At 39.8% G+C, this 19,924-nt stretch overlaps 1 protein-coding gene across 11 annotated transcripts in view; it reads left to right on the forward strand.

Annotated features, from left to right (window-relative positions):
- GRIP1 (glutamate receptor interacting protein 1) overlaps positions 1-19,924 on the forward strand; it is a 323,862-nt gene that overhangs the window by 265,249 nt on the left and 38,689 nt on the right. For 8 of the 11 annotated variants that reach the window (XM_032105201.1, XM_032105206.1, XM_032105198.1 and 5 more), the window contains 3 exons: positions 8,730-8,877; positions 10,482-10,651; positions 15,874-16,029. In XM_032105201.1, the coding sequence (XP_031961092.1) occupies positions 8,730-8,877; positions 10,482-10,651; positions 15,874-16,029 (474 nt within the window). Of the gene's footprint in view, positions 1-8,729; positions 8,878-10,481; positions 10,652-15,008; positions 15,165-15,873; positions 16,030-19,924 lie in introns of all 11 variants that reach the window. The other 3 variants (XM_032105209.1, XM_032105199.1, XM_032105205.1) reach the window with 3 other exon arrangements.

Raw genomic sequence — 19,924 nt, forward strand, 5'->3', positions numbered from 1 at the left:
CATAAAGATATACTTATAGGCTCCCAAGTTCTGAAATGGTGGGCTGCCATCAGGGGTAGAGATCTGACTTCTTAATAGTTCTCTAAGTGAATTCTTTAAGACCTGAATTGTCTATATGGTATTCCTTCTTGAGGTTACAAAGGCAGAAAATTTCAGGGCCTGGACTTATTTAAAATGCAGTCAGACTATCCTCAAAGAGGCAGATCCAGGATTTTCTGTACAGGTGTCATATACCAAGTCCCTTTTGTGCTGTAAATTGTGCAGTAGACAAATAGTGTTTTAAATTAAGAGGGCACATGAAAAGAAAAACACAGATAAATTAAGAGATTGGGATTTTATACAGCTTTTGAGCAGGGAAGGGGCCTAGTGCAAGGTGTGAGTTTGAAACAATTAATAGGAAGAGGCAGCATCCTGAGAACTGGGGAAAGTCTTTTGAGCGAAAGGAGTTTAGGCAGGCTTTTATGGTCTGAACATGAGAGGAAGTCTGAAAAAGTCCCAAGATGATTTTGGATATATCCACACCCAGACTGTGGGAGCATTTTGAGGGCAGGGATGGTTCTTCAACGAGTTAGTGACATTTCTTAGCTGAGAAGGATGGTGGGGCGAAGGTTGCAAAGTACAAAATTAGGTAAAGGCAGCTCCTAAGCTTTTGATTTGAAGAACTTGGCTGAATTAGAGATATATGAATGAGCTGCAAGAATTAGGCAACAAGAGGAAAATTGAAAGACTGTGCCAGTCAGTTGACAAGAATATTAAATTGCTTGTGTATAGGGGGGATAATAGGTGGCACATTTGTTTAGAGAATAATGTCTCCATTTTCCATTCTGAGGTTGAGAGGTCTCTCTGATTTGGCTATCGTTCATTCTGCTGGCATCCTCTTGGAATTATTCCTATTTATCATTTTTGAAATCTGATTGTTCTAAAGGTGAGAGGGTATAAAATGCCATTGGTGTCTTTTTTCCTTAGCAGCAATTTCATGGTTTTTTTCCTGTGAACTCCATAATCTTTCTTTCAGTTTTAGTAGACCAGCAGCTCCAGTGCTTTCCTGTTACTTGCAGTAATGGAAAATACACTATTTTATATATATATATTTTTTTTTAGTTCTGTTTTTGCCCTTCTAGTTCAGCCAGGTCAAATTAGAACAGCTCTTACTCATCCTACACCCTGCCTGAAACATGCAATACCCAAAAAATCAAGGGAACAGAAGGAGCGCACATATTTTATGGTATATCGTAAGTCGGGCCTTGGAGACTGACACTGACACTTTGAACAAGAACAATATTTAATTTTTAAATCATTTTTTTATTATTAAAAACTGCCATCCTTTCTTGGCAAATATTACTTGTAATATATTGCCAGCTTACTCTATTTCATAGAATCATAGAATAGTTTGGGTTGGAAGAGACCCTAACCATCATCTAGTTCCAACCTCTCTGCCATGGGCAGGGATGCCACCCACTACATTATGTTGTCTAGGGCCCAATCAAACCTGGCCTTTAACATGCCCAGGAATGCGGCATCCACAGCTTCTCTAGACAGCCTGTACCTGTGCTTTACCACCTTCTGGTAAAGAATTTCCTCCTAACAGCTAAACTAAATCTCTGTTTTAGTTTACAACTGGTCCGCCATGTCCTATCACTGTCTGCCCATGTAAAAAGTCACTCTCCATCTTTTTTATAAGCTTCCTTCAAGTACTGAAAGGCCACAATGAGGTCATCCCAGAGCCTTCTCTTCCCCAGCCGGAAAAACCCCAGCTCTCTCAGCCCATCCTCACAGGAGAGGTGCTCCAGCACTCTGAGCATCTTCATGGCCCTCCACTGGACCTACTCCAACAGGTTCACAGCTTTCTTAGCTTTCCAGAAATCCTTTTTAGAGCTTGCTAGCTGTCATTGATTTTATTTTGCCCATAAGATCTGAGATGAATAAAAGGTTACTCTGCTAAATGAAGCATGAGCAAAGCCAGGGTGCAAACATTATGGAGTATTAGTAGAACAGAATACCAAAGCTAGTACCATGAATCATGCCCTGTATGTTGTTCATTTATGACCTTTAGTCACAAACGTATGAGGAATCAAGTGATATTACTCCGAATGAGTGATACGGTGCTACCCAGCTGTAGGGCATCTTGAATGTTGTTGCTGTGGCCTTTAAACACTTCAGATGTCTTATTCCTGCCTCTCTTCCTTGCTGCTACATTCCCTCTTGAAACCATTGGCCCATGATCCCAATCTCAATTTCTTAATTAGATCATCTTTAAAAATACATAATTATATCCTTTCTTTGCGAAATGGAGACCAAATAATCTTTGCAGTACAGGGAAAGGATGTTACATAAATAAGCAACCTCCCATGCCCCCACCTCCGCCACCCAAACAAATTAATATTTAAATAACCCTCACTCAGTTCTCTGTAAGAGACTTGGCTAGTCATCCAATTGCTGTAAAAAAGTGAATGAAAATGCCCCTACAAAGGAAGTTTAAAATGTTAGCAAGATAGCCTAAGTGCTTTATTAGGTAGATGAACAGGGCCAAAACTAGGGTTTTGTGAACACTTTTCAGCTGTGACTTGGTGAAACCTGGAGAAAAAAGAAGAAAGATGTAAGTGGATGGAAGCACAAAGGAAGGCGGGAGGTAGAGAAAAGCTTCCCTACTTGCTGCAGATCTTTCTCTTGCAGACTTGTTTCTGGTTGTGGCTCTTGTTTTGTGAGAGATCATGGACAGGCAGGCAAGCTGACTGCCTGTATCTGTGGCAGTCTCAGGGAGACATGAGAAGGGAAATAGAGGAGCCACAGCATGACAGAGGATTATGAATCTTACTGTCACAGCTAGGAATGCACTCTTGCCACTGGACTGTGAGGAGCTGGGACAACTTTCAGTGTATCAGTCTTACAGAGAAAATGTTTTAATAGACACAAAAAAATAGTTTTTTTGGGCTGGTATCCACATAAAAGAAATAGTCGTTAAGAATACAAAAACCACACAGAGAATGACAAGATTCATTAAGTGTAGTTTAAGATACTGCCTGACAGTAATGAATAGTCATGTGGGTTAATGAAGAAAAGTGGATGTGAATGCACACAGAGTCCCTGAGTGCTTTTATGTTGCTCTGCTGTCAGCTGAGCAGTACTGTAAAGGACCCTGCAAAATGGTCTGTATGGAGAGTGTCGCTGCTAAAGCCACACATCTTAGAAATTAAATTCATCAAGTCTGTTTGAAGTCCTGCCTGTTCTTTGCATTGGTTATTTGGTCTCAAGTTTGTACAACTAGCTGTGGATTTCAAGTGCCCTGTAAGATACATATTGGCTTTGAGTTTTGCATTTCAGCAATCTGGCTTCCTAAGCAATGGCAAATACTCAAAACTCATGGTGGTAAGCCTATGGTGTTTTTATCCATTTCTGTTACAAAAAGCAAAAAGCTTTTAACATCTCAACTCTTGTTTCTTCACACAGAAAACAGGGGGGCTAATCCCTAGCATGCTGATTCTGAGTGGACTGGCACAACCACACCTGCTGTTCTTTCCCTGCCATTGAATATTCTGTCAATCATGGAAGGATTTAGGTTGGAAGGGACCTTAAAGATCATCCAGTTCCAATCCCCCTGCCATGGGCAGGGACACCTTCCACTAGACAAGGTTGCTCAGAGCCCTGTCCATCTCGGCCTTGAATACTGCCAAGGATGCAGCAACCAGAGTTTCTCTGGACAACCTGCTAAATAGATACATATGTACAGAAGAGCTTCTCCTACTTATTTTTTCTTTCAAGTAAGGGAAAAAACCCAAGCACTTGGATTTCTTCAAAACATTCTGCAACTTCTCTGGGCAACCAACATTGTATGTTATTCTCAACTGAGATGAGACTGAGATGCCAAATAAAGGCACAGATTTTGCTGCTTATTCTGTGCCTTACACACCAGACTCATCACTGCCATTTCTAAGTACCTTCTGCTTGTGTGCTGAGTGCTGACGGTGGCTTGCTGGGATGTCTCAACCTTTCTGTAGTAAGAACTGACTGAAATGGAGTGTTTTGTATTGGACCCTTTCTGGAACTCACACTGGCTTGTGTACACAAATGCACACACATCCTTCCCCTGCATTCTGTTGGGTTTTGTTGAAGAAAGCAAGTTCAAGGAAAGGGTGGTGCATTTCTGCATTTAAGGATTTGTGAGTGTCCTTCTATGAAAATTTACTCAACAGGTTCTTTGGGGAACAGTGATTGTCCCTTATACATCAGAGCTGCTGCATATCTGATTGCTGAGTGGGTACTGGAAAAGGATCGTTGATTTTTATGAATTAAAAAAAGCACAGAGAGAGCAAAGGATAGCAAGAATATAGTCTAAGGCATTTGGGAGTGATGAGGGGATTGAAACTGATTTCTTCAATCATGATTTTCTGTAAATGTTCCAACTTTTTGCTCTTAAAGGCAAGAGTGTAAAAGATTTCAGGTTTTTTTCCAGTTCTTAACAATCTTCCTTAACTTCACTAAGATATGCTTCTATGATCCTCTAGTCTGAAAATGAGGCACACAGGTACTGGATATAAAAATTAGGGTTACAGAAAAGGATAAAGAAAATAAAGTTTCAAGTGTACAGACAAGAACTCAATGGAGAAAAGGGACTGAGGGAGAGATTGCTTTACTTAGAATCATAGAATTGTTATGGTTGGAAAAGACCTCTAAGATCAGCAAGTCCAGCTGTCCAACCATACTTGCTATTTGTAGGCTGGAAAGATTTTGTATGAAGGGAACAAAAAAAGATGTGAGGAGTAGGAGACCACACTTCTTTGATCAAGAAAAATTATTTCTATGAAAAACTGTCTTCTGGTTTTAACATAAGTGAGGCACATTTAGATCTGTGAAGGCACTGCTACGAAAGTGTTAAAACTTGGCACTGAAGGAACTACAAGGTTTGAGCACCTATGCATTTTTTCTGATCTGAACCAGCACCTTGCTGGATTTTTTTTGACTACTTTTAGTCAGAGAATCACAGCAGAGAAGGCTACATGGACCTACAATTTTAAGGTGAAAAACGTGTTAGTCTGCGAACACCTAATAGGGAAGAAGCTTGGAAAATTAGTGTGAGATAGTAGGATATCCCCTTGTTTGTCACATCATTGCTATAAAGTACAGCAGCATCCAGGAGAGGTCAATAGCAGTCTTCTGAAGCTGTGGGTTTCAATTGGTCCAGCTAGCTCTTTAGAATCAAAATCTGTTTTGACATCCTTCCTCTGTGTCAAGCTCTTTTAAGCTGATCAAAAAAACGATTTGTACCTGGTGTTGCCATGACTTTGAAAAAAATAAAAGAGCACTGCAAACCTTGCAGTTAGAGAAGTGAGAAGCTGCAGAGCACAGTAGCAACAGAGCTCCGTGTTCCTACAGGAACAAGCTCAATAGCAGTACTTCCTGGCTTTAAGTACAAGAAGGGAAAAAAAGGAAAGCAAAAGGAAAGGGGAAAAAAGCGTCATTGACTAAAAGAGTTTGGTTTCCTGTGGATTTAGTGTCATTATTGATTGCAGGCTATGACTGAAGCTTTCCCCTTTCTAGGGCATTTAAAGGTACTGTTTCACATGTAGATCCTCTGCTGCCTAATACAAGCAGCTCGCTTTTTGGTTTCCCCATGGTGGGAATCTTGGTGGTTTTTGTCCTCCACCACCCACGAGTTGTTGACCTGGATTTCACATACCATGAGGATCAGTAAGGATTAACAGATGTATGCATTTACAAGGACACAGAGAAACATATGTAATGTGATCTCTTTATCAGGTTAAAAATACATTTTTCAACTTTCAAAATGATTTGTGATTATCTTTTGAGGCAGAGGAGGTTGGTAACACTGCTTATTTTATCCAGAACTTTTCCATATCATATAGTATGTTTACATATCATAAAAGTATATCCAGAATAAAACCCCTTGTTGCCAGTAATTTAAGCTGTCAAATAAAAAAGGTGTGCTGCTATCTAGCTGAAGAAATGTATTAGCATGCAGAAAGCAATGCTGCTTCCTCTGGGAGGTTTTAATCAGGCCTCTTGTAGTGATTGAGATGCAGTACTCTAAAATGAGAAAAATTATTAACAAAATCAAAGATCTAGAGTGTCTTTCACGCAAATATTCATCAGTGTATCTTATGTAATTACATAGTCAATAAATCAACGTAGTGTGTAAGTGCTTCAGTCATGGTGTAAATATCTTAATGACTGAAACATCTTCACACATGAATAATTCATACCTGTATGATTCATTTTTCATATCCTTGCATTACTTCAACATGAAAAACTAATTCTTCTCTGTCAGAGAATGTGTGCTTGATTATTGCCTTCTGATTTCTCTTCCTTGTGCTTCTTTCCCACTGTTAGACACACTCCATTTCTTCTCTTCTGGTTCCTCTAATGTAGTTATCTTATTTATTCATCCTGTCTGCCTTGGTTTGCCTTCCCAGTGCATTTCAACAGGCACCTGGGAAATAACACTCAGGCATGAGCTGCTTGTACTTATGCAGTTTCCCAAGTAACAGAAAAAGGACCAGCATCTTGAAAGATTTACACATTCTCAACAGATACTTCCATTCAGTTTCCTCTCCTCAAGGCAACCATTGCAGAAAGAACTTGTGCCAGTTGGGCTTTGCTGTTTTCTGGATCAATGTGAGTTAAAACCTTTGTCAAGGTACTGATGACAAACATTGTTTGAATCTTCTTCCCATATATTTGTAAATGTGAAACTTGTGTCTAGCTCCAGAAACCACTGGAATGTTCAAGATGAAAGTAATTGTTCCTCAGTGCAGGAATGGGAGTAGGGAATACTTAAATTCTGCTCTGCTGCACATGCTTATTTGGCTGTATGCAAGGCACTGTATGCACCCTGCCTTGCTTAGACCCTAAACCAAGTCATCTAAGACAGGAATTTCATTGTGATAAACTCCTTCTTTGGTTACTAGAGGAAAACTTGTAGCTGCTGAGGGCAGTTCATCGAGCATTAAAGCTACTTAATGCTTGAAGCTCCAGGCAGAAATGCTACTGGGTGGACTCTATTCTTTCAGCTCAGAATTGAAAGATCAGTTCAGGCTTGTGGAGCATTTTGTATTTTGGTAGTGCCTGTGAAGGCTGAGCCTTTAAAAATTCAGCCCTAGTTTGGCACAATATTATTCACTCGGATTTAATGACCACTTTCAAACTTACTGAATCTCACATTCAAGCCCTCAGATTTCAAACTTGAAAAAAAAGCAAACCAGCAGGAATATAAAAATAATTTCAAATTGTGGGGGGAAAGGAGTTCTATAATAATTAACTGACACTTTTCTGGTATTGCATGTTATTTCATCCAACCTTTTTTCACTCCATTTTTATATGCAGTTTACCTACATCACTCTAACGAGGAAGAGCACCTTCACTGAGTGGTCATCACTTTCTCGTCCAATTCCTTGTGTCATTATATAGATTGTTAGTTTTGTGTGATAATACAGTTTCAGTCTCTTCTCTGTCAGTATTACATTTATTGACTATTTTTTTAGATTTAAGACTCAGTTGAGTATCTTATATCTGTCCTCTCCCCCATACTTGGAAGCCAAGTGCAGTTCTTACACAGCTTCAATCTTAGTGTCTGGTGAGACACATCACAATTGAATATTGTCTTTGTATCTTTACAGCTGGCTCCAGTATGCTGTGAATACCAATCTCTCCTGATTGCTGGCAGGACATTTGATAACTTTGATCCAGCATAAGTCTTCATTTATTCATTTTTTTCTTATTCTGATTGTAAGCACCTCCAAAGGCTTCTGATAGCACTTTGTTTGTCTCAGTCTTTTTATATCCTTAAAGGAAACCTTCTCTTACTGTCTCTTACTGCACTGATCAATGGGTATTGGTTAGTAAGAGTTCTCAGCCAGTCTCCAGAACGTACTTCACCCTGATCACTGCCTGCTTTGTTCTGGCATTTAGGAAGAAGCCTGCTTTTTGCTTTGTTGTGTCTAGCACTTGTCTCTCTTGGGTATAGTTTCTCACCACAGTCATCAATCATGGCTGTTGCTCCATCTTATTTTCCTGTTTTCTTTATTTAGTGTTGGTCATTTACTGTGTATGTCCTGTTGTAAGGCAATATTTTGTCCAGTGACAGGATGTTACAAGAATCTTCTGAACCTTCTCACATGTATTTTTCTTTAACTTCTACTATTTCTAGGTGTCATACCTCCTGCACTTCCACTATTTTCTCCTAAATTGTCCTTTCTTTTTGTGAAGGATTTTTTGTAGACCCTTTCTTTACCTTCTTCATTTGATTATTATAGATGCTGTCCACAGACCTTCATCTTCTTTTGTGAAAATTACTTTAGCTTCCTTCCCTAACCTATTCACTTACTCATTTTTTTCAGATTATTTTCTACTTTTAAAATTAATTCTGTTTTTCCAGCATGTCTGTTTTAAATTCCAGGTAATTTTTATCTTCAGTTGTTCAAGAGGATGATTCACTCACACATCCTGTTTCCCTCATCTGGTCCATCTCTGATTCTGGCACACTCTGAAACTTTCAGACATCCCAGATTCACAAACTTCCTCTTGCTTTTATCATTTTCAACATCAAGAGCTGATTACTGACACCTTAAGTACTGCTATTCCAGTATTTCTTGAAGTGGCATGTTATCTGTTTAGAGAAACAGAATAGCCATAGAGATTTTATGTGGGGAAAACGTAAAAATGGCATAAATACCACATTGGTATAATACTGATCTTTTGTTGTCTAATTTTAACAGATTCAGTAGCAACAGCATCTGGGCCACTGCTAGTTGAAGTTGCCAAAACTCCTGGTGCTGCTCTCGGAGTTGCACTAACTACCTCGATGTGCTGCAACAAACAGGTCATTGTCATAGACAAAATCAAATCTGCAAGTATTGCAGACAGGTGAGTGTGACAGAGGGCTGACACTGCAGGTCCACGCATCCATTTTACTTCGTTCTCTGTTTGGTCTGGTTTTAAAGGAAACCTTCCCTTTTTTGAGAAAATCAACTGAAGAAGTTCCTCTCAAGGTTGCACGTCTTAAAATCAGCACTTTGTCAGATTGCTGTTCCAGACTGCCGGGTCTAAGCCTACCAGGACACATCTCCTTCAGCTCATTTGTGTCGTATTCAGTGGCAGAAGCCAGCTGCCATGTGATATGTGACTGGCTGCTTGCACTGTGCAACACAGGAGTTTAGAGGTCTGCTCTGGCTATTAAATGTAATGCTGTGGCAGAGATTAGCGTTTTAAAAAAAACATAACCCACTGGAATTCTTGAAGTAAGCCCACCATATGGAACAGCTGTCAAGGGAAGTAAATTTTGAGGCTTTGCAACCTTGAAGTGTTCTTTTAGAATATATCACTCATTCTTGTGGCACAGTGAAATGGAACTCCTTATGTCTGGATTCTTTTACTGATATTTTAGAATACAAGTGGGGTATAAGGAAGACTGGCTTCTGTATTTCTAAATTGTTTTACTGTAATATTTCCACTTCATTTAGACCTTTAAATAAAACCATTTAAACCATTAAAATTATAGATAGATATTTTTCCCCAGTGGTCTGAACCTCTGGAACAGAGTTGTGGGATCTTTCCTGGGGTGCGTGTGTGTGTGTGCGTGTGTGTTTTTACATATACAGTATATTTCTATATACATATCTCTATCTAAATTTTTTTAAAATATTACGTTTCAGCAGCAAATTCCTCCTGCATGTCCCCAGCCACCCTACCTTGTAGCTCCTCTTTGGCAACGGTGCTTTTGGTAGCACCCACTTGTAGCAGTGAGTCTACAGCTCCTGTGTGGGCTTTTCCCTACAGTAGAAACTTTGAGAGTGACGGCCATTGATCCAGGGGTGTTCTCCAGTTCAATGGTGCAGGATGCTTTAATTTTCTCCCTCTGTTCTTTCCCATTTCGCAGGGGGTAACCAATTAAAGGAGCTGTCCACTTGACTGGTACGTCGGGATGCTGACTGCTGTGTTTGCATTTCTCAACTCATCCAGTAGCCAGTCTCTTGAGTGCAGCGAGATTTAGCAGATAGCCCCCTCCCTACCCCACTCCTAGAGTCACCATGCTAGCCCTGGTTTCATTATTTGTTTGACTACTGCATAATTTCATCATCATTTACAGCTTTTGTACTAATAAATGTTTGAACTATAACTCAAAAAATGATGAACTGGGTGCTTGTGTGAGGGATATGTGACCAAGTTATTCGAGTCTCCTTAAGCTCTTCTCATTTTATCCTGCTGCCATTCACACATATTTTTAGAGTCAGCTACCCCATTGCAGTTCTGTGAGTGATGTCTTGGCATATACTGTATTAACTGAATTGTTTTTAAGGTTTGTATTAAGAGAGATAAAGTCTGACCAGTGACAGTGCCTACAAAACACAAATGTCTCTTGAAAAAAAAGAACACGTTCATAGTTGTCATGACCAGTTTGAAGGCAGAAGAACTCGTTTTGCAAGCAAAGAGCATACCTGATCATACCAAGTTTTCCCCCTTTTATATAGATGTGGTGCATTACATGTAGGAGACCATATTCTGTCCATTGATGGCACCAGCATGGAGTACTGTACGCTGGCGGAAGCAACGCAGTTTTTGGCCAATGCAGCGGATAATGTCAAACTGGAGATACTTCCCCACCACCAGACACGGCTAGCACTGAAAGGCCCAGAGCACGGTAAGAGGATCTGTAGCACCAAATACCTCTTTCTCTTTCTTTCTTTTACTTTGCCTGCCCATGCTGAGTGGTCAAAGCTGTCGCTGCAGTTACGTCTGTAAATGTTGTTTCAGCTCCCCAGGTTATGCTTCTGCAATTTCTAAGCAGCTTTGTGTTTTCTTGGTCTTAATGAACCCTCTGAGATTCCTATGGCCAGAGAGGGAAATGTTTTACTAAGAAATAGCTCTACAAACTTGCAGATGTACATAAGGACACCTGTTGACTCTACTGTTGCAATCATTGGGGGTGCTACAAGATACTTCAGTAAATTAATTTCTACATTGCTTCTTAAATTCAGAGTGGGGAAGTAGTACCACAGCCAACTTATTTTCAGCATATTGGCTTGATAGTTACGGTCACTTCATTAATAAGGCCTGTTCTCCCCTTAAATACATAGACCCCTCCCATATTTTCTCTTGTTAATGGCATTATTATTTACTGCCGTCATCTTTTAAAGGACTTCTGAGATTGCTTCATGGGTTCACTGTCAGTGCTTATGGAAACTGTTTGGCAACAGTTCCCTGGATTGCAGACCTTTTCACTGTGATACTTATTTCATACCAACATGCTTGAATAGAATGGCTTTCCATTTTCGAATCAAATTTATATAAAATGTCTTAGTATTTGAAGATGGAGGCTGCCTGTCTTGTCTTCTAACTAATCCTGAGAAAGTGGCTAATTCACAGTAATTCATTAATTCAGTCTAACATACCACATATTGATAGACATCAAAGAAGTAACAAGGGTTATCAAATACACAAAGAATAGGTACGTGGGTTGCAGCATGAACCAGTGGTGTCATTTTTCTGAGCCTGTGGTACTGTGCTTCTGCCTTCTTTAGACCAAGACAAGATTTCTGAGGTCTTGAAATGTGAGTGATGGTAAATGTTCTGGGACATCCATCCAAGATCCAGGCTGTCTCTTGATAAGTGATGCTCTAGTCAGTTTCCCAGAGTGGGGAATACTGAACTAGTGACAGAGGAGACATTAGTTTCTCCTAGACCAGGGTGAACAAGAAGTAACCTTTGCAATTATATGTTCTCCCTTTACTCAGCTCTTTCCCTTTCCTACTTGAGCCAGTTAGGGCCAACAGGAGCAGAGGGTGATACTGCACAAGCAGAATGAGATGGAGGCCAATTTGCAATGTATTTCCATTCTTTTCAGTTATGACAGTACATTGCAAACAGATCTCTTTTTTTGAAGCAAAGATGTAATACAATTAATTTCTGGATGGTTAAAGAATTTTGAAGACTTTCTTGTGGGAAGACAAATGCTGGGGCGGGTGATTTGTGTAGATGGTCGTATTACTTGAAGCAGTTGGTTTGTTAACCAACATTTAAAACAGATTGATGCTGTTAATGTGCTAGTAACCAGTGTAGATGCTTAGAAAAAGCAATGCTCTTGCTATGCCAGAGTTAAGAACTGGATGTTAAAAAATCACATCAAGGTGATCTGCTAAAGATGATATATAAGAGCATCTTTTGGGGGAAAGTATTCCTAAAGTAATAAAGTTGTTTTCTTCAGTAAGGCAGAATAACTAGAATGTTTACAGCCCTTTCCAGCCCCTCACCAGGTGGTGCTGCTCCAATATCATGACCGATTCAAGATATAACAAGCTTTATGGAAGCAAGTACCCTCTTGGAAACAACCTTTCATCAGGTGTGGTATGGCCTAGAGGCTGCAGAGAGTGAAAATCTCCTGTGGTGTGTCTGGAATAAGCTGAGTCATTAGGGCTGCATCTGCTGAGCTCAGTTATTGGTCTTGTGGGAATATGTTCAGAATTTTAAATGGGCAGGAAAGTCAGTATATAAAATAAACTGAAATTTCAGCCCTAAAATAAAGTGAAGAGCTCTATAAAAGATAGGATTTTTTTCATGTTTTTTTCCTTTATACTGCACTGCTGACATTCATTTCTCTGGCTGCCCCATTAGTTTTATGTTTACTGTAGACAACCCGGGGTTGGAATAGCTCAAATTACCACTAATTTACTATGGTTACACACAAAAGGATTTTCTTTTACAGAACTTTTGTTGAATTGGGATTATCCTTCTACAAGCTGAGCAAATTGAATTTGTGTACCTTCCCACTTTGTAGGACATTTTTATCTCTACTCCTGGCAGTAAAATAAAATAAAACATTAAGAAAAAATCTCAAGGACTACAGGATAATTTCCTGCTAGAAGCAGTCTTTTTAATTAAACAAGGCTCACAGCAGCTTGAAAATAATGAAAATTCACCTGGCCACATTGTTCTTATCAGATTTTAATTTTTACACCATAGTTAAAGTTAAGAAACCTCTCTGTCTGTGCATGTAATTGAAGAGACGGTTTCATGTGAGAAGACATGATAAGTCTGTGAGACACATAAGGCCATATCAGGCTGCTTCTGGTGTTCTGGGACTTTTCTGGCTGACATGAGATTTTCCGAAGTCCCTGAGGGTGGTGGTGCCAGCGGGTGAGGAACCCCAGGGGCGCAGACGTAGCCTGATACTGGCATCACGCCCTTCCCTTACTTTTGATATTTGATATTGGAGGAAAAAAGTAATTCTTTAGACTCAAGCACATGCCAGGGCACAGAGAGTGTTCTCAGGAAAGGATGCAGTTCCAGGGCAGCCTGACTGAAGACACAGGGCCAGCTCAGGCAGTTCCAGGGCCTGCAGGGTCTCCACCACCCACCAGGCTCCAGGGACAGGGTGAGCCCCTGTGCTCCACTTTCCCTGTCCCTTCCCCAGTGTGCACTCCATGCTAGATCCAGTCTGTAGAGATAGGCATCGATTTTGAGTCAGAAGGGGTAGTACAGTCAGGCAATTAGCAGATCAGTGCTCATATAATATGAAGTGAAACCAAAGGACAGCTTTCCTTCTGCCAGGGCACAGTGCTGGATGTGGCTACCCTTTCCCCCCCCTCATTTTGTCTCGTGGGGTAAGATATGAACACAAGGTGTAGGTGCAACCTAAATGCTCAAGGTTTTGTGCTCCTGCTAAAGGCCAGCAAGGGGACAGACATGTCTGCAGCCATTATAGGTGCAGCAGGTAGCAGAGGGACACAGGTAATACAGCTCATGGGCCAAAGGCAGCAAACTCTGTTTTATAGAAACTGGAAAAGGGCAGGTTTAGATTAGATACTTGGAAGAAATTGTTCACTGTGAGGGTGGTGAGGCACTGGAGCAGGTTGCCCAGACAAGTTGTGGCTGCCCTATTCCTGGAAGTGTTCAAGGCCAGGTTGGATGGGGCCCTGAGCCACCTGGTCTAGTAGAGGGTGTCCCTTCCCATGGCAGGAGGGTTCGAACAAGATGGTCTTTAAGGTCCCTTCCAACCCAAATCATTCCATGATTCTGTAGTATGGGTGAATCCCCATGGGTGTTTTAAGACAAAAAATTCAGTGAATACTTCCCAGTTTGAACTGTGCCTTTATGATTCAGCAAGGATACGGACATGCTGAATTTTATGATGAATATACTGTATTTAATCAAGGGAGACTTCAGTCACTTTCCTTTAAGATTTGATGCATCAACTAAAATGCTTCCCGTTCTCTTGGTAAATTCAAATTTTGGCATATCCCAGATTCTACATACATAGAGCCAGCAATTAAATAATCAAATACGGTCTCAAGTTTCATCCAGTGAAGGATCATTTTTGAAGATCAAGTTAAAAAAAAGAAACCAAGGAAAAACATAAAATTGCACATCCTACTAATCAATAAGACCTCTTTTCTTCATTAACGAGGTTTCAGGATAGAGTTTTCCTGCTGCTGGCCTTGGAAAGTCATTTACTGCACAGAATAGCATAATGCCAGCAATAGATTGTGGCAAAATGAAAATGTCAATACAGTAAATTGAAATGGCAAGCAAGCATCTGCATTCTAGGCAATGCCATGTAAAGTATCTGGTTGATCTTTTTAAAATAGATTAATGCAAGAGACTTACTAACCTTCAGTTAATGGTCATATGTAGTATCTTAGTATTTCCTGATAAAGTTTGCAGTCTTAGCCCCTAAGCCAGAGTGAGATTAGAAATTGATTCAGTAGTCATCATTTTTAAAACAAATACAAAAAACCAAAAACCCAATCAGAAGAATTTTTTCTGAGAAAAAATATTATTTCTGCACCTCAAGTTAACACCCTCTGATAAGAAGACAAGACCAGGTTATTTATTACTTTATTTTATTTTACTTTATTTTTAAATTTTATTTTATTTTCAGTTTATTTTCTTTCACTTCTGATTTGTGGTTTTTTTTGGTTTTGTTTGTGCAATTCAGTTAGTTTTACCTCTTCTCTGGTCCTTTTGTTTTCTGATTTTCCATCATCCCTTCATGTGGGCAGTGAAGGTTCAAAGAAGCAACAGGCAACTTACCTGGGATTCGTGTGCCAACAGCCACAGCAGCCTCCTCACCTACCACCATTATAACACCTACCACCCTGACCATTGCAGGATGCCAGCCTTGAAATTCCAGAAAGCGCCTCCTCAAAAAAGCCTTCGTAATGTTCCACCCTTCTTCTGCTGACATACTCTCTCCTCCTCCTCTTCTTCCTCCTCCTCCCTCCCTTCTTTCGCTCATACTTTTCCCATTTCTGGCTCTAAAACGTTTTCAGTTTTATGGATGCTACACTTTTTCATAGCCATGCCAAGGTTATTTCTGACATTTTACACCTTTTTCTTTCTGTAATAAAGCAGCCTTTGTAGACAGGAAAAGGCTTGAAAATTCTGAATTAATCAGGTCGTCTTCTATGTATGAGTAGACCATTGGATTGGAGAAGTGTATATAAAGCATGATTTTTGAATGCAAAGCATTGCTTACAAATCTTTGTCAGAAATTACCTACTACAAAAAGGCATTTCTAAAATCAGTGTATCTAGATATATTGATGTGCATTAGTCCGGGGATATGTGTTGAAAAATTTAATTTAACATGCTTTGCTTGAAGTAAGCTGTATACTATGGATGTACTTTTTGTACCTACATTATCTTTGTTAGCTTCCAGCAAGTGTTGTCATGAAATGCTGGCTGTACTTTTTCCTAGGGTCACCTCTGTGGTTTAATGTCTTTGTTACTGGAAATGCACAAACCAGTCCTGTGCATCATACACAGCCTCTACATACAATGTTTGATTCATTGATGAGTTACAGGCATGTGCCGCACTCTTCTGGGAAGACTGAGTGCTGTATGCCGAGTGTTTGATTTCTTACAGCAGCTCTGGTGTCTTCATCCTTCTCTCCTACCTCCATGAGTGCTTACAGCCTGAGTTCCCTGAACATGGGGACCTTACCTCGCAGCCTCTACTCCACCAGCCCACGTGGGACAATGATGAGGCGGAGGATGAAAAAGAAGGACTTCAAAAGCTCCTGTAGGTGGTAACAGCATTTGCTCAAAAATGTGCAATGAATTAATGGGTGGAGGAGGGGGAAGATACACAAAAAAGTTACACAGTACCTTAATTAATATGCATATATTCTAGGCAGAAGAGAGTTTCTGTTAGATGTAGGGAAACATAAGGGTAAAAATATGTGTCCAATGCTAAAATGAGATGAGTAGATGCTACATATATGAGCATATATATCTCATATATATATATGAGATAGCATAACTATCTCATCTGAAATATATAAAGGAATGTTTTCTTCAGACAGTTCTGGAAGAGTTTGTTATACCATTACTGAAGTGATTTTCAAATAACTTTTTCAACTCTTCCAGTTTCCATTAGGGAATAGAATTCATAGCTGAATAGTCAGAAACAGATTGCTGGTAAGCTCAACCAGCTATCCCATTAGGGAAGGCAGAGCTTGTTTACATCTACACCACAACCTGTACAGACATTTTGGTGAGGAAGAGCAGCAAGTTACAGCAAAGACTAAATAGCCTTGTTTGACCACTCTCTGGGATTCAAAGCATGGATTGCCTGTGAGTCAGTAATTTCCCAGTCCAGAGTAGATCTATTCAGGCTGTTCCACTTTGCATATTGCTAAGCATTCACTGGGCCGGAAAGAGTGTGGCCATGTCAGTGCATTTTTTCCCAGGCTCCGTGTAAGTGCCACCTCTTACTGGCTTGTCCATCTTCATGTGACCCACAGCAGCTCAGTTCCTCCAGAGGAGGGAAGTGAGAACTGCTCTGTAAATCATTTGCTCTGGATAACAAGGTTCAGAAGTCCACTCTGGAAGAACTGAGCTGCTGCACATTACAGCACTGCTGCTGTGTTTTAAAGATTCCCCATGGTCATAGTAAAACCAGAGCAAACCAGCAGCTTCTAAGGGCAATCACTATGGAATTGTGAGAATACATTAGAGAGGAACTGAGGTTTTGCTTTCTTGCAGTTTTTGTTGCTTGCTTTTCTTATTTCTTTTGTAAAGCACATATTTTTGCATAACATTTGCTTGTAAGTGCATTTTTTATTTTTAATCCGATCAGCCATTTTTCACAGCTCATCTATGGACATGTTAGCTTCTAATGCATTCTTTTGGGTCACGGGGAGAAACTGTCTGTCATGCTATGGTATCAGTAGAGGTCCAGGTCTTACATGTTCTTATCTGTACGTGAGAAACAGTAGTAGTGTTACACTAGTATTAATTGATTTGAATAGTAAAATCAATGCAAAAAATAGTTCGTCAATTGTGCTATGTTGTAGCTTGTTCAACAGAGGATGAAATCCTGAAAGCTAATCCTGTTATGGATCTTGGACACAGCTGTAACTTGCATTGTTAAATTTTTCAGATATTTTTCCTTCAAGGAATCCTTGACCATGTTATCCTGCAAAGACTCAAAACAAGGCCAGTGATGTGGCATTTAAGTGGGACAGTCACATAAACACTGTAGCCCACCTAAAAGATTCTTCAAGTCAGAAGGCCCTGGGGATGACAAGCTGCTATGAGTAAACAAATCTCTAGATAAGAGAAGTTAGGACGAGGCTCTGTTGTGTGGTAGTTCATTACACCTTCACATTGTGAGGTCTTGATAAAGAGCATTACGAAATATGTGGAACTGGCCCCACCACTTAGTGGTCAGTGCCTCCCTGCAACCAGTGTCTACATCAACAACCCCGAACCAGAACTGGCTTTGGAGGAGTTGGCTGGCCAGACAGACTTGTTTGCTCTTTTTGTGAGTTTGCTTGTCAGGCTGTGCAGACTTCCTTTCTCTGTTAGTAGACTTATACCCATGCTTGTGACAGCAGTGACAGCCAATTTAAGGGACCCACACTACTCTGAATGTGCTACAAGGGACCAGGATAGAGAATATCCAGTCCTGTACCTTTCCACTATTCATCAACAAGACTTGGAAAACCTTGCCCCTCTCTCTTTGTGGGAGGCTCATGAGAACCAGGTAGATTGACTGCTGTGCTTTTCATGGAAAAGGTGTAACACACTCTTAATTTTAGTGGGATTTTTTTTTTCTTTAATCCAGTTGGATAATTTGAGGGTTTTATTAAGGTAAATTTTAATAAATCTTTTAAAATGACACTTGGGAATAAAAATATGTAGGTTGCTTTAAAGCTTACATTGCCATTTATTTAAGAATACTTGCATAACATAATGTGATTGTGGCATAATTCATGAAGTGTGATGGCACAAGGGGTTACAAGACTTTTATGGCCATGATTTAAGAATCATTGCATTAGTTATACAGATCTTTCTAAACACATGGCTGTAAAAATTGAGGGCATGCCCTGCTGCCACGTGCTTTTTTTACGCCACTTGTTTTCAGTTTTTATTCTTCCTCTGCTTGTTTGTTTGTTTGTTTACAAAGTTTGGGATTCATTGTGGAAACACTTGGATTATTATTTCATTAAGGCTAAATCCTGAAGTATTTTTTAATAGGTCCCTATTAGTAGTTGGAAGCGAGATATAATTTATACCAATTGACACTACTAGGGTTGCATATCTGGTAGAGATTGGAAAGGGTGTTAGACATGCATGGGTGCTCTTTTCTCAACAGCTAACAGGAGGAATTGTGAACATTTTTCAGTTTCTTATGGGTCAGAGTGGGAGACTGGAGGCATAATAATCCACATATGCACCTTGAAACACATCTTGCTGTGCGTCTTGTATAACTGCAGGCATAAAAGTAACGAGTACATAATTTTCAAATTCAAGATCATTATTTACATAACTGCAGAGCTTATAGCAAACCAGCTCCCAGGAATGTTGCTAAGAGTTAGATGAGAACTATACAAGTATGCTGGAATGTACCCATAGCAATAGCAACCAGTATTCACTGGAACTGCAAACACATCTATATCCCCTTTTAAAATCAACAGCACTGCTTCCTGGCCTGTAAAACTTCTAATCCATCAAGGAGCCAAAAAAATTTCAGTGTTTCTTGCTACAGTTACTCTTGAGTTGCAAACCCCAACATGCCCTAAGTCTTGGGTTTGGGTACCTGTGACATTTTCTACAGTCTAGGAGATAGCTGTTGTAGTTACATGATTAGGAAAGGATGTTTTCATATCTGGTTTTTTTGGGGTTTTTTTGTTCCTGTTTCTCTTTCATTTTCTTTGGGAGTGGAAGCAGTTCCTAATTGTCACACTTAAGTGTTGACATCATCAAAATGTTTACCAGAGTGAGTTTTAGATCCCACAGATAGCTACTTAATTTCCCAATGTGAATTAAAACTTTGACTGTCCTAAAAGTAAAATAAATTTTATGAGACATTTAAGTTCCTGGTAGGACATTATAAAAAGAGTAAGAAGGTTACAGTCAGCTAGACACCTGCTGCATGGAGGGAATAGAGACATAAGCGATGAGAAACAGAGATGAAGTTAACAAGTAATTGTTATATGACCTTTAGGAAAAGGAAAATGGAACTTTTCTGAGATTGGAAGCCCTAAATTTAGATGTTTCTAGAAGGTGTGTTAGGTATTACATTAATTTATTTGGTTTAGTTATATTTTAGCCTTTGCAGCAGTGAGGGCTGGAGAAATCTATTTCTCACATGCACTAAGTGCTAAAGCCGATGGAAGTTTCTAAGAACAGATTTTTAGTATTTGCATTTGTGTATAAGCATGTCTTATTGAGTGCAGATAAAGAAAACAGTAAGAAGGAAGCTACTGAGTATCTGAAATAATGCACAATTCTTACAAAGGAAACAAAACAAGATATGAGGAAGAATTCACAGTAATTTTGAAAAGATGGTTTCAGAGTGGAAAGGAGCTTTGCTGGGAGAAAACAGAAAGTTGTGAGGTTTTTGACAAGTAAAAATTTTGCAAAGAACTGTCATTGCCAACCCAAGCAGATGTATACTAACTGATATA

The sequence above is a fragment of the Corvus moneduloides genome, chromosome 4, assembly GCF_009650955.1.
Source record: "Corvus moneduloides isolate bCorMon1 chromosome 4, bCorMon1.pri, whole genome shotgun sequence".
Lineage (NCBI taxonomy): Eukaryota > Metazoa > Chordata > Aves > Passeriformes > Corvidae > Corvus > Corvus moneduloides.